This window comes from Monopterus albus, unplaced genomic scaffold (genome assembly GCF_001952655.1).
Source record: "Monopterus albus unplaced genomic scaffold, M_albus_1.0 scaffold68.1, whole genome shotgun sequence".
In the NCBI taxonomy this organism is placed as follows: Eukaryota; Metazoa; Chordata; class Actinopteri; order Synbranchiformes; family Synbranchidae; genus Monopterus; species Monopterus albus.
The window spans coordinates 267,514-279,921 of NW_018127948.1; the positions used below are offsets into that span (position 1 = coordinate 267,514).

The 12,408-nt window shown below is 39.2% G+C and overlaps 1 protein-coding gene across 1 annotated transcript in view; it reads right to left on the reverse strand.

Moving 5' to 3' along the window:
- Positions 1-8: 8 nt before the first annotated feature.
- gas7a (growth arrest-specific 7a) overlaps positions 9-12,408 on the reverse strand; it is a 36,667-nt gene continuing 24,267 nt past the window's right edge. The window contains exons 6-14 of the mRNA XM_020604897.1: positions 11,758-11,847; positions 9,729-9,844; positions 8,127-8,201; positions 6,450-6,528; positions 4,632-4,763; positions 3,221-3,344; positions 1,910-1,989; positions 1,732-1,830; positions 9-1,192 (exon numbers count right to left, since the gene is read on the reverse strand). Coding sequence (XP_020460553.1) covers positions 1,079-1,192; positions 1,732-1,830; positions 1,910-1,989; positions 3,221-3,344; positions 4,632-4,763; positions 6,450-6,528; positions 8,127-8,201; positions 9,729-9,844; positions 11,758-11,847 — 909 coding nt within the window. The 3' untranslated portion in view covers positions 9-1,078. The remainder of the gene's footprint in view (positions 1,193-1,731; positions 1,831-1,909; positions 1,990-3,220; positions 3,345-4,631; positions 4,764-6,449; positions 6,529-8,126; positions 8,202-9,728; positions 9,845-11,757; positions 11,848-12,408) is intronic.

The window sequence follows — 12,408 nt, forward strand, 5'->3', positions numbered from 1 at the left end:
GTATGAGTCAGTTGGCTTCAGCTCTGCTGGCTCTATCCATATCTGTGGCTTCCTACCTCATCTGTGATTTGGTAAATGTTGCTTTCTGCTGCATGTCACCACCTTTTACGCTTACTGAAAATAAACCAAAACAACATTGTACAGTACAAACACCTCATGAGCCCAAAGATGGAGGGCTTGTTAAACATCTGACAGTAAAATACATCTAGCCTGTATGTACAAATATACACTCAATGCAGAGTAGAATACATCAAGGACATTCCAGGTATATAACCGTTAGGCACTAAAAGGTGTTTCCGTGTAACTTAGACCACCTTTTTCCACTGAACTGTTCCACAACAGACCCTGACCTAAATTTGACCAACCACATGTTGGGACTTGTGGTGAGCGGGATCAAATTAACATTCCAAAGCACTGCGTGTGTGTGAGTGTGTTTTAAACATCTGAGGTTACTGGATATTAACACTGTGCACATTGTCTAATTTTTTTTGACAAATCTCTTAAATTGACTCAAGATACAGAATACCTGTAAATCCAATGAACTATACCAAAACAATCACCGTGGTTCCACAAACTGTGCAGTTCTCCATACACAGTAAAAGATATTCAAAACATGCATTTTCACCAGAATGAACCAGCAAAATATGAAAATATATCATATTCATTCTAAGATCTTGGTATGATCCAGTATCTAAAATAAAGGTAGTATCAATAATCAGACTTCTGTTTGATGCACTGAAATTGGAGAAGTGTTGAATGAAACTCAACATTTCAAAAAACATATATTTTTGTAATGGTCTCAACTTTACAACAGGTAAACAGCAGAACATGTTAAACAGCATTCAGTAAGCTAATGTTTATTATGATAGGGTTTAAATTTAGAAGGAACATGCTGGTACTTCAACCGTTACTGTTTCCTGAACCTTTCCTCCTGTTCGTTCCATCAGAGAGAGAACGAGCAGACCTCAGGAGTCAGAACATGCGCTGTCCCTAGATCAGTGTAACCAGAAGTATTCTGGGACTGTGTGGACATGTCATAATACTGAAGACACAACGGCTGATCCCAGCTCAGGATAGTCTATATGTCCATATCCACAGGTCGAACCTCGCCAGTTTTATTCTCCTTCACCCACAGCTCTCTGTCTTTGGCTGGATCCACGTTCTGCAGCAGCTGGTCGACTGGCTCCACCGTCTGCAAAATATGATCCCATCAAACATTTGTTCATTTATTATTATTAAGCCAACATCTTAGTGTTAGTCTCATATAATGATTTTAATTTATGGGATGTGAAAGTTACTATAAATCTAGATTTTTTTTAGATTTACATATATCGGCCTGAAAAATACAAAAAAACAAAAAACAATATGTAGGGAGCAAAAAATCAAGGAAATAAAGCAGAGAATAAAGTCTGGATCAGTCAACTTTGTAGGACTAAGCAAAGTTGAGTTTCCAGAAATAAAGCAGCTGAGAAGGTGCAAGGATTTATTTTATCATGCTGCATTTGTTACTGTATGAGAATTAAGGATGGATTAAAGAATCAGTAAGGATGTAAAGACAATGTTAGTCTACATAATCTGCAGTCTTTTTGCCACTGACAGACCTGAGGTTTTTGCCTGTTAAAAATATTTTTTTTAAAAACAAAAGCACATTGAAGAATATCAGAGCACATATTTGCAGTAACAGCATAGTGTGTGTAGAGCAAATAGCAAGATAAAGAAATACAAACTCACACTCTGATTGAACATGTCTGTTTCGTGTCTCAGAGTCGTATACTGGCGTAAATGCTGCTGAATCCACTCGATCCGTTCAACCTCCAGCTTCTCTAGCTCCTAAAGTGTTCACAGTAAAATTAAGTAATGAAAACAAAACTGCAGCACTCTTGTCTGTGTTCAGCAGAGCGGGGTTTACCATGCTGGTAGTGACCATCTCTTCAAACCACTTGGACTGGGTTTGGTTGTACAGATCCACACAGCGCATCAGGTCGTCTCCTGGGTGAGAAAGACAAGCACAGAACGTTCAGTTTCCACTGTCTGAGCACATCTGTTATTAGTGGTAGTATAACCTGCAGTCAGCAGGAGGCGCTCAGGAAACCACTCCTCAATGATTCAATGAGGAATCTGTGTGCAATATGGACATCTGTATCTGCTGTTATCATGGCTTTTTGAATGTGAAATAATACATTTGTACAATTGAAGAAACTGGCAACGTTTTCTTGTGTTGTGTACAGAATATTTAACTGTAATGAATTAAAACAAATAAATGTCAAATAGTAAAAAAATACACCATCACTGAAGCTTATTAAAGTTCCTTCAGTGAGGATAACAACAGAACCCGTCTCTGGCACAAGCGCAATGACCTGTAATGACATCTGGCCCAGCCTCGAGGCAGCAGCAGCGATCACCAGTACAGGGCTGACATGAATTTACCTGCACCTCATGAGCACTATTGATTAGTGCTGTGGACTGTGGCTAATCTACTCAGTGGAAGAAGACAAGGAGCCACATAAGTTCTCACTGTGCATTTTTCTATTCTACAGAACAGAACTGCAGCTGAGAATGACAAAAACATCAACTCTTCCTCTTTCATATTAAAATGTCAAACACAGTGGATCTCAGGTAGCATTTCTGCCTTTTGTTGTGCTTCTAGTTTCTGTCACCTTCACTTTGAAATATTAGTAATATACACACAGTCTGTAGGATATTTGATTCGATAATCTAATGTTATATCACTTTTGAGAAAATGTCAGTAAAATGCACAGCCAGTAACACAAACATAAATGGATTTAAATAAAGCATAAAGAGTACAACACAATTGACATTTAGTATTATGGTAACTTGGCTTGGATAAAAACATTTTTGTGGTGCATCAGTGTGCATGCTATAATTTTTTTATCCTTCTAGGATTATTCCTTGGTGTATAGGCACTTGATGCAAATAAGTTTGTTTTGGGGAGGTGCATGCCCTTTTGTTATCACAGTTATATAATGTGCAGCAGCTCTGTTGCTCATTCTTCAGTACAGGAGACATCGATATGCAAACCTTTATCCAACAAGTGAAACTACAGCCAGTTAGTTAGGCACAAATCTGTAGCAAAAAAAAAAAACAACCTTTTCAGGCTGTTCTATAGCGAGTGCTTTTAAAGACTGTTCAACATTTCCATCCAGACATCTGCACTTCTGTGACTGTCTCTTATTTGAGCTCTGCCTCTGCAACCTCTGACCTGCTTGTGTGGATTTCCGTCGGGCCTTCTTTATGTCCTCTTCCGTCTTGTTGCTGAGTTTGACCTCCAGCTGCTGGGTCTTCACCTCCAGATCTTTCTGCCTGTCTGCTAGGGCTTTACGGGCCTGTCGCACATACACACACACAGACATGCATCACGTGTGAAAGTTGAAACAATGAGCCATTCATGATCATAATGCTCAGATCTGCTGTGCCTACGTCCATTACAAAAGTCATTACCGCAAAAGTAATTACTGACATGCGTGCTCAGACCCTGATCTCATCCTTTTATCTTTTCTTAATCCATATCATTGACTCTTTCGTCTTATTCTCTACACCACGCTCATACACAAATTCACCAAGGTCATGTTGTTTGAAAGTTACACATGCAGTAATAGTGATATATAAGCAAAGAAATTCTCTTTTTCAACGGACAACAATGAGAAGAAAATGTGGTAAACCCACTGATCAGGTTTGTTTGTTGTTAAAGTTTGTTTTTGGCCAGAAATCTGTTCCATAGTTGAAATTACTTCAGTGATCACTGAACAAGAAAAGATGTAAAAACTGCAGACAGGGAGTGTGAATACCACAGCAAACTGGATTTAACATTTCAGACAACAGTTAAAGATCGTCTCTTAAGCATATAACAGAGTCCCAAAAAGCGGTTAGTTTAATTATTGAAAAATCTGGTGATATTGTCACAGTTAATTAATCAATCGTTTGGTCGGAAAACAGTAAACACATTAGATTATACCAGGGCTGACGGCGACATCATCGAATGTTCAGTTCAACTAGTCCAAAACCCAAAAATATATAATTGACTATAATATAAGACCAAAAAAAAAAAGCAACAAATTTTCACACTTCCGAAACATGGAACTATAAAAACATTTAGCTTTTTAAAATGGTTTTACTATATTGTCATTCCTTATCTGATTTATTATGCATATTTATTTATACAGCAGCCTCCACTTATGGCTGTTTCAGTGGAGGAGTTGAAGTTTCTGACAAATACATTAATAAACACATCTACTTACAACTATAATATACAAGGTAGCACATTATAATCCATTTATGAAATGTTTAAATAAATGCTAAACAGATAGACATGCCTTTGTTCCACCAGACAACAGCCAAAAATAAAAGCAAAAACTGCCTGTGCGAATACAGAGGAACTGACTTCATTCTGATTTCACAGGTGTGAAGCAGCGAGAAAGCACTGTACCGTACCAAGATGTCCTAAGTGTAGGAGTTACTGGATTACTTTTCATTATTAACACTGGAGGCTCACTTTTAGAAATTTGCACACATTTGGAAGGAAGCATTTGCCAGTAAGTAAACAGTGTCATTTTGTACTGCAGGTAAACTGGCTGATACCTCAAAAACCTCATTAATATCTGTGGACTCAGTACCTTCTCCACGCTTGCATAGCGGCTTGCCAGTTGTTTCCTGAGGTCGGCGATGTGATGGTCGTACTTTTTCAGGTCCTTTTTGAAGTTGTCACCTCTGAACGTCAGCAAGGGTTTCTCCACCTCAGAGTGGAGCTGGGAAAAACAAAGCTCCTGGCCATTGGTAAGGTACAACATGGTTTGGTAACATTCTCTCTGTCAGAGATGCAATGCATATAGGGCGTAATGCTGAAGCTAATTTTGCAGCCTATGTTCCTGGTTAGGCTTTTAAATCAAGGTTAACACAGTTAAACAAGTGTATGGATAAAACAGACTTATGATAAAAATAGCAGGAAAGATGAGACAGACTGTGCACATGTGCATGCACGTGCTTTGTGTGTATGTACTGTACATGAATATATATACACTGACATATACTCCAGGTATAATAGTGTGTGTATAGTAAGCAAGTATAAATTTCACAGGTGAATGCATGTTGTTTCATTTGAAAAAAACAAACATGTGTGAACACTAATTTCTGATTGTGTGTTTAATTCTGCTGGGAATTCTTTTTAAAGCTGCAACTAACAACATTCATTTCATTATAAGTTAATCTGTCAATTACCAATTGTTAAAATAGCAGCTATAGATGAAAGGCAGCTTATTAGAAGCTCAGAGAAAACAATGAGCTGGGACGTCTCAAGGCTGAATCATTCCCTGCCTGACCGTGCGATACCTTCTCCTCTGCCCTGTACACTGAGGCATGGAGTGTCAGAGTGCTAGTGGAGCAAGAAAGAGTCTGCATGGCCCTGGGTGGGGACTTGTCACAACACACAACTAATTAATTAGACAACAGAAGGCTATGGGAAGCTCCGAGGCTGCCTCGGCCTTATTTAAGGCTGCATCTGAGGCCAGTGTGTAGTTTCTGCTTCACCGGCAATCGGATCGCTGGCGGGTCATTTTCTTCAGTTAGCAGCGACATGGTTGAGGTAAAAAAAAAAGTCCTGTCACCTCAGGTTATGGTCAGATCAAGTACCCATTACTTCAGTTGATTGAAAACATTAAAAGTGTGACCTGAAGGAGCAGAAAGCTACAAGCCAAAGGCAACCACACAGAGATGAGAGTCCAGATGTTTACAGTTCAGAGAAATATCCTGAGGTAACTACATAGGTTATCAAGGATTTTACTGTGCCAGTGTTTTATTTTATGTACTGTGTGTATTTTGTGTTTCAATGAGTGTCTTTTGATGCTGCACATTATAGTCCATCTTTCTATTAACGGCAATATTCCCCATGTCATTGCTTTGTATGTCTTATATTATGTGCTTCTGTGTTTTATGTTTTAAATAACACCTGACAGTGTGTACTGTTGCCTCATATAGTGTTTTAATTAACATTAATATTCTCTTCTCTTTTTAATATTGTGCACTGTCTGTGTTAAGTAAGAAAAATAAACAAAAATAAGTTAACTGAAGTCATTAGATATGTTTTTTTTTTTCATAAAAATCTCTACAATTTGATTAATCATTTTGTTTAAAAATATATTATTTCCCAGATCAGAAGGTGGCACCCTCTATATTTGTTCACTTATTTGACCATCAGTTTGAAACAAAGATTTTCACTTTACAAGCATAAATAATAAAGAAAAACAGTCCCACTCATGTAAAAGCATGTTTAGAATTTTTGCTTGAAAAAGGCATTAAATCCATTGATTGATAATCAAAATAAAACTTTTTATTCAAAACAAATCTATCCAGTCAGTCAACTAATCCATTAATAGACTAGTGGTTTTCAGCTCTATTAAGCTGTAATAAATACATCTTTTAAAAACATTACATATTACCTTGTTGGAGAACTTTAGGTGGACCTCAGCCTCATCATGGAGACTCTTCTTCATTTGAGTCCAGGCTTCTCCGAGAGTCCTGAGAAAAAAAATTGATGTGAAATAAACGACACTACGGAACGAGTAACAAACAGTGGAGCCCATGTACTGTATGAGGACCTCTGCTCTGTCAGCCAGCAGGAAGAGAGTAAGGTTCCCAAAAGTGAGATGAATGTTTCTCTGCCTCAAAAGTAAAACAGCAGGCAGGCTACTCCTTTTATGATTAATCACCTCCTCCAAGGAGGTTATGTTTTAACCAGCATTTCTTGGTTTGTTCACAGCATAACTCAAAAAGTAATTAATGGATTTGGAGGAAACGTTTTGCAGAGGTGAACAATCCATTAGGTTTTGGTGCTGGTTCAGATCATCATCTGGATCCAGGAATTTTTTTTTATAGCTTCTTCACCATTGTGAAACAGGGCCAATTTCAATAGTTTTGCCTTTAACTCCATAGCCTGGACAAAAACTGCACGGTAACATCCACATAAGATCTACCACACACCAAAATATGATCTAAGTCATATTCAGGATCTGCTGATCCAGAATGTTCACATTTACAGGGCTCATAAAAAACTCACTGCTGTGAGACAACAGACTTACAACTATGATCAAATTCTCGCTGAAACTCTTATGACTCAGTAAAATAGATTTGATGCATCTTCAACAGTTGCCGAACTAGATCCTGCAGAAAACCGCCATTAGTAAAATATTGTTTTTCATGAATAACTTTCAAACTAATGATATCATCAATGTGATTCCAAATACTAGGGGAAGGTCTTCATGGTCAAGGAACGGGAATCATATAGTAAAATGAGGGTCAAACTTTCATGGGAACGTTTCTCTTAGCTGGAATAGCATTACATGGAAACAAAGCTGCCTTGGTGGAGGTTTGCGCTATCCGAGTGCTGTCTGGTTTAAAGGTGCATTAACCAAGATTTTACATATTGTGATAAATAAAGTGATGAGACATAGGGTCCCTCTGCTATACAGCCCCCCCTCCATGACACTACAGCTCTTCTGTTGTTATTCCAGCTTCTCTATCCTGTGTTGTCAAAATACGGTCTGTAAACTAGCCCCACCAGCCACCTACTAATGTTATTTCAAACAGCCAGCTATAGAGGAGCTATCGGCAGCTAAAAGTCTGAAGCAGTGGCTGCCAGACCAGAGGTCACGTCCTTTATCAGGGTCAACATCAGTTTGGCTTTTTGAGATGGAAAGGATTAAAAGCAGCCAAAGGACTCATTTGTTTGTCTGTATCCTTTTGCATGTGTAGTGTAATGAGTTTGTTTTGTTACGTCAGTGATCTAACATGGTCACGATTTTACCTTTGTATTGTAAAATGAAAGTTTCTCAAATTTGGTTAAAGACAAGAAAATGAAAAAGTTGGCTAAAAGAAGTGACACGCTTCAGGTCTCTACTCTCTGCATATTACTGGCAGACATGAAAAACATCCACTCTTCCATGAGTTATCCATCTTTGAATGATGCAGACACAAGAATGAGAACATGAATAAGTATTTTAAAATATCCTGTCTTTAGATACAGTTTGGTTAAATACTGATACCATCTCCTGTTTTGCAGAGGGAGCTTTGAGCTGCACACAATGTTTTGTCTTACAGCTTTTGTTTACTGCACTCACCCTTCCTCCTGTGCTGCCAAGGGGCTGAGAGACAGCTTGGAGAGGTTCTTGGCATATTCCTCCTCAATCTTTATCCTGAAACACAAGCAGCAAAATGTGAAAAGCTGTCTGCCTTAAGCGAGGACAGAAACTGCTTTAGTCTAGCGTGAAAAAAAAAATGCTTAAACACACAATTTCACGGGGTGGGGGGGCAGTGCACCAGAAATTTTCTACTATAGTTTGCTTCAAAAGCTAAAAACCAAATGGCACACACAGCCCTGACCCATGCACGTCAACAATCTCATTGCGCTTGTGATTAAATCTCCAGCAGTTTTGCAGAACGGCTTATTTTCAGAGCGACTATTTCATTTCCGTTTCCATCTTAGAGCTGGAAATGAGATGTGCTTGTCTTAAGGGAAAGTCAACCAGGGTAGCCATATGTGTGCCTTTTGTGATATTCACGTCCTACACTGGCCTCACATTTACCATCCACGCTCGAGTAAATCTGTCAAAGAAGGTCTCCAAGCTCGTTCTCTGAACTAATGTTTGGATACTTGCAACATGGAGCAGCCCAGTGATACAACACAGAAAAAGGTCAGCACTGAATAGAAATCTTCTAAAAGGATTTGGGAGATGGTCTCTGGGGTCAAACGTAACAGTGTAATCTGAGGGGAAACTTCATTAACTCCCCACAACTCAGACAGGGATGTCAAAAGAGCTTTTGTAGGATAAGGTGGAGCTCATTATATAGAGACCCTATTATCTGTGTTGCCTTTGACATCCTGGTCCTGGTTCAGTGGAGACCAGGCAACTTGCTGTATGTGCAGTTGCTTAGCTGAGATCTATAGCTCCCTTAATTACTGGGTGCAAGCATAAATTACAAACCTCACTACTAAAACAAAAGTCTGAGGACAGCATCCTACAGATCCCTTTAGAAATGAAGCCTTTTCTACTAAAATCTAAAAAGGCTTTGGACCTGCCCACTCTGTCTAAAGAGGTCAATGATGTGAATGAGACAAATATCAAGAGGTGTTATAGAGATCAGCCATAACATTGCGACTACCTGCCTAGTACAGTGTACACAGAGTCAATGCAGCAGTCGGCTGGTGCTCGTGCCACCCTGCAGCTCACTGTGCAGCCATTTGCCTCCATAATTCTACTGTCAGGAAGAGCAAATGTGTGTCGGCCATTCAGTGAAAAAAATGAAATGAAATGAAAACTGTGGTGGTGAGGACAAGAGATAGTCAGTGTTATTTACTTCACCTGTTAATGGTCATAATGTTATGGCTGATCGGTGTATATTTGTGACACTATCAGACGTGGTTTCACACAACAAAATGGACTTTCAATAGTACATGTGTATAAATAAATGAATAAAGTGTAGGTGAATGAGCTCCTTAAAACCATCTTTAATTTACAAGGAAATAAATACATCACCAGCCTTGTCTTTTAAGAGATGAGGTCTTTAGCATAATTGCATATAAAAAGATATTTTTGTCCAGAGCAGCTCTGTGTTTCTCTATCTTGTCAGTTATTTTATTAAAACTGCTGTCAACAAGCCACATTTCTCTGTTTTGTTAAAAAAAAGTGGAGCTGAATCTTATCTGACTTTAAAGCTGCTACCTCTCATGGATAAACTCAGCCATCTCTTTCTGCATCTGCTTTCCCTTCAGCTGTTTCTGCAGAAGAACCTCGAATCCTGCCACAGAGGTGGTGCCCTGGGGGTCTTTCTTGTCAGTCTGAAGAAGAGGAGAGCATCATTCAAAGACAGTAGTGGAGCTATAAACAACCACAGCTTTAAGTTCACGGGCAGAGCATCGTGTAGTGCCTCTTTGTTGTTTACATTTGAGAGCATGTATGGGGTTTGTGAGAATGGGCTCTGGGTGGTGAGTCAGAAACAATGAGCATGAAATATGTGAGTCATACTTGCATGTTGAGGACTGTATGCGTTGGCGCGCGTGCGTCACTCACTGATGGGTGGATGAGTATTGTGTGTGTGTTTTTGTCAACCAGGGTTTCGTGATGTGCAGCACTGTGTCTTGTTGACAGGAGCAATGTGCGTGGCCATGAGGAACTGAGGTCCCAGATTTTTTTTGACACAGCAGGTTCGTGCAGCAGGTCCGTGCACATACAAAACATCACGAGCAACATGACACAACAGGCCGCAAACAAGGAGCCAAACTGCCGTAAACGAGGAGGAACCAGGCATCAGATTTCAGCCAATTATGCCGCCTAATGATTTTTCAATACAAACCTAATTTTGGATGGAAATGTATGGAAAGTGAAGATCACACGGGCCACTGGGGAGACATTATAAAATGATCAGTGTGTTCGCAGAGGAGCTGGTCGATCAGAAGAGGGGTGGCTCCATTTGCAGTTAGCAAAAAGCATATTGACTGCTTTCTGTTAGTGCAAAGCCATGTTTTTTAATACAATGTGAAGTAAACATTTAGCGTTTAAATGCTTTTTACATTTACCAACATAAACATGTTCTCAATATCAACAATATGTGTTGACGGGAATATAGTGGAGCTTGTTTACATACTGGAAGGAACGAAAAAATGGAAAAAAGCTATGAATTAAGTAAAATAAAAAGTTTAGGGCTGAGGTTTGGCTTAAGCAATTACAAAGTCATCAACAACTGACAAAAATGTCCATTTATCCACCATCCTTACTTCCAATTGTGTTACCTGTTAGTTCAAATGATCCTGGATTTTTGAGGCTGATATATAAACATTTTAACGTTTTTAAAATCTAATAATGACAAACAATCTTTTACAATCTATCTTTCTGTACAGCAGTTTCTTGTTAAATATTGATAGATGTTCATACATATACCAACAGACCAATACTGTGTCTGCAATAAGTTAATCTAAATATAATGGTCCAACTGCTTTATCATTGTCTGTCCACTGTTACTACACGAGGTGCATGGCTAGAAAATACCTCTCATCGCTTTTAGCTATATAAGCCCTTTTTGTGCTTTGAAAAATCATGCAATTCTCCAAATTTTGTAATAAAAAAAATGTTTTCAGATAAGATGAATGATTACATGCCAAAACCTCCCATGTCAATGCAGCCATTCGAGACAACCGACAACTCAAGAGCATTCTGTTACGGACATGGTCTTGTGAGAGGTAAAAATACTGTGCACTGATAATGTAAGACCATATCCATTAAATGGAAGTTATTTACGTTGAAGGACATTTTCTAGTTGATGTGAAGAATCCATATTTCTTGTGTTGTTAGGCACATTTGTATTAGTAAGTGTCAAGTCAGATACTGTGTATTTGAGCTTTAAAAAATCAAGTCAGCTCAGAGTAACTATGGAGTGTTGCTTTGGACCAAACATCGCGGCTTGACAGAAGAGGCGAGTCGAGTGCCTGTGGTTAGTTCAGGCGTGTTTGTAGTAACAGCAGGAGAGAGAGGATTGAATGCTTTAGAGGTTTTTGGACAGCAAGACGGTACCAGCTTCAGATGATGCCTGTACCTGTGCTGTGTAATGTTCAAGATTTTTGGATGTTGGTTCGCTTTTTTTTTGTTGATGAGATGTTTTTATCTAAATAAGTCAGGTTTCTATATAAAGTCGTTCTCATTACGATCAAAATATCACAAAGGATAACTGTACAGTAGCTCCCGTGTTAAAACTCACCCAGAAGTAATCACAGTAGCTCCATTCATTGGGCTTTAGGAGCTGCTGCTCTGGACCTTCTCCGGGCAGAGGGAAAGTCACACAGTTGATCTGAAGCACAAGAACCACAGAAATGAACAGCAATGGTCTAAATGAACAATGAAAAACAGTGACAAGTAAGCGAGCTGCTAAAGCCTGTGAGCCAAACTCCTCAGTGCATTGGCTGAAATATCAGCTTTGAAAGACTGAGGTAAGGGGCCTGGGTTTTGTCTGGACCATGCAGATAAGAGGACAAATGTCAAGAGTAAACATGCAAATATGGTGATGACGGCCATCCAGAGGGTGACCTATGGGCCTTCTAGGCAGAGAGAGAGGATAGGAGACATCCCTGTACAGTCAAAAACAAACAAACCTTTTCTATTTTGTCCCTCAAATTGAACAAATGAACTTTACACACTTGAGAATATGTGGTATTTCAGATAAACACACCCAGCACTCAGCCTGAATACAGACTCCATGGTCCACAGCGTCTTCAATTACGCTTGGGGCTACAATTATGTAATGTTCACCATCTGTGAGCCCTCCCTCCTGGCACTCCAACATACCCTATGTGCCATGTCAACCGGTGCTGCAAACTACATGGGCATCCCGACACAATGCTTCATCCACAAA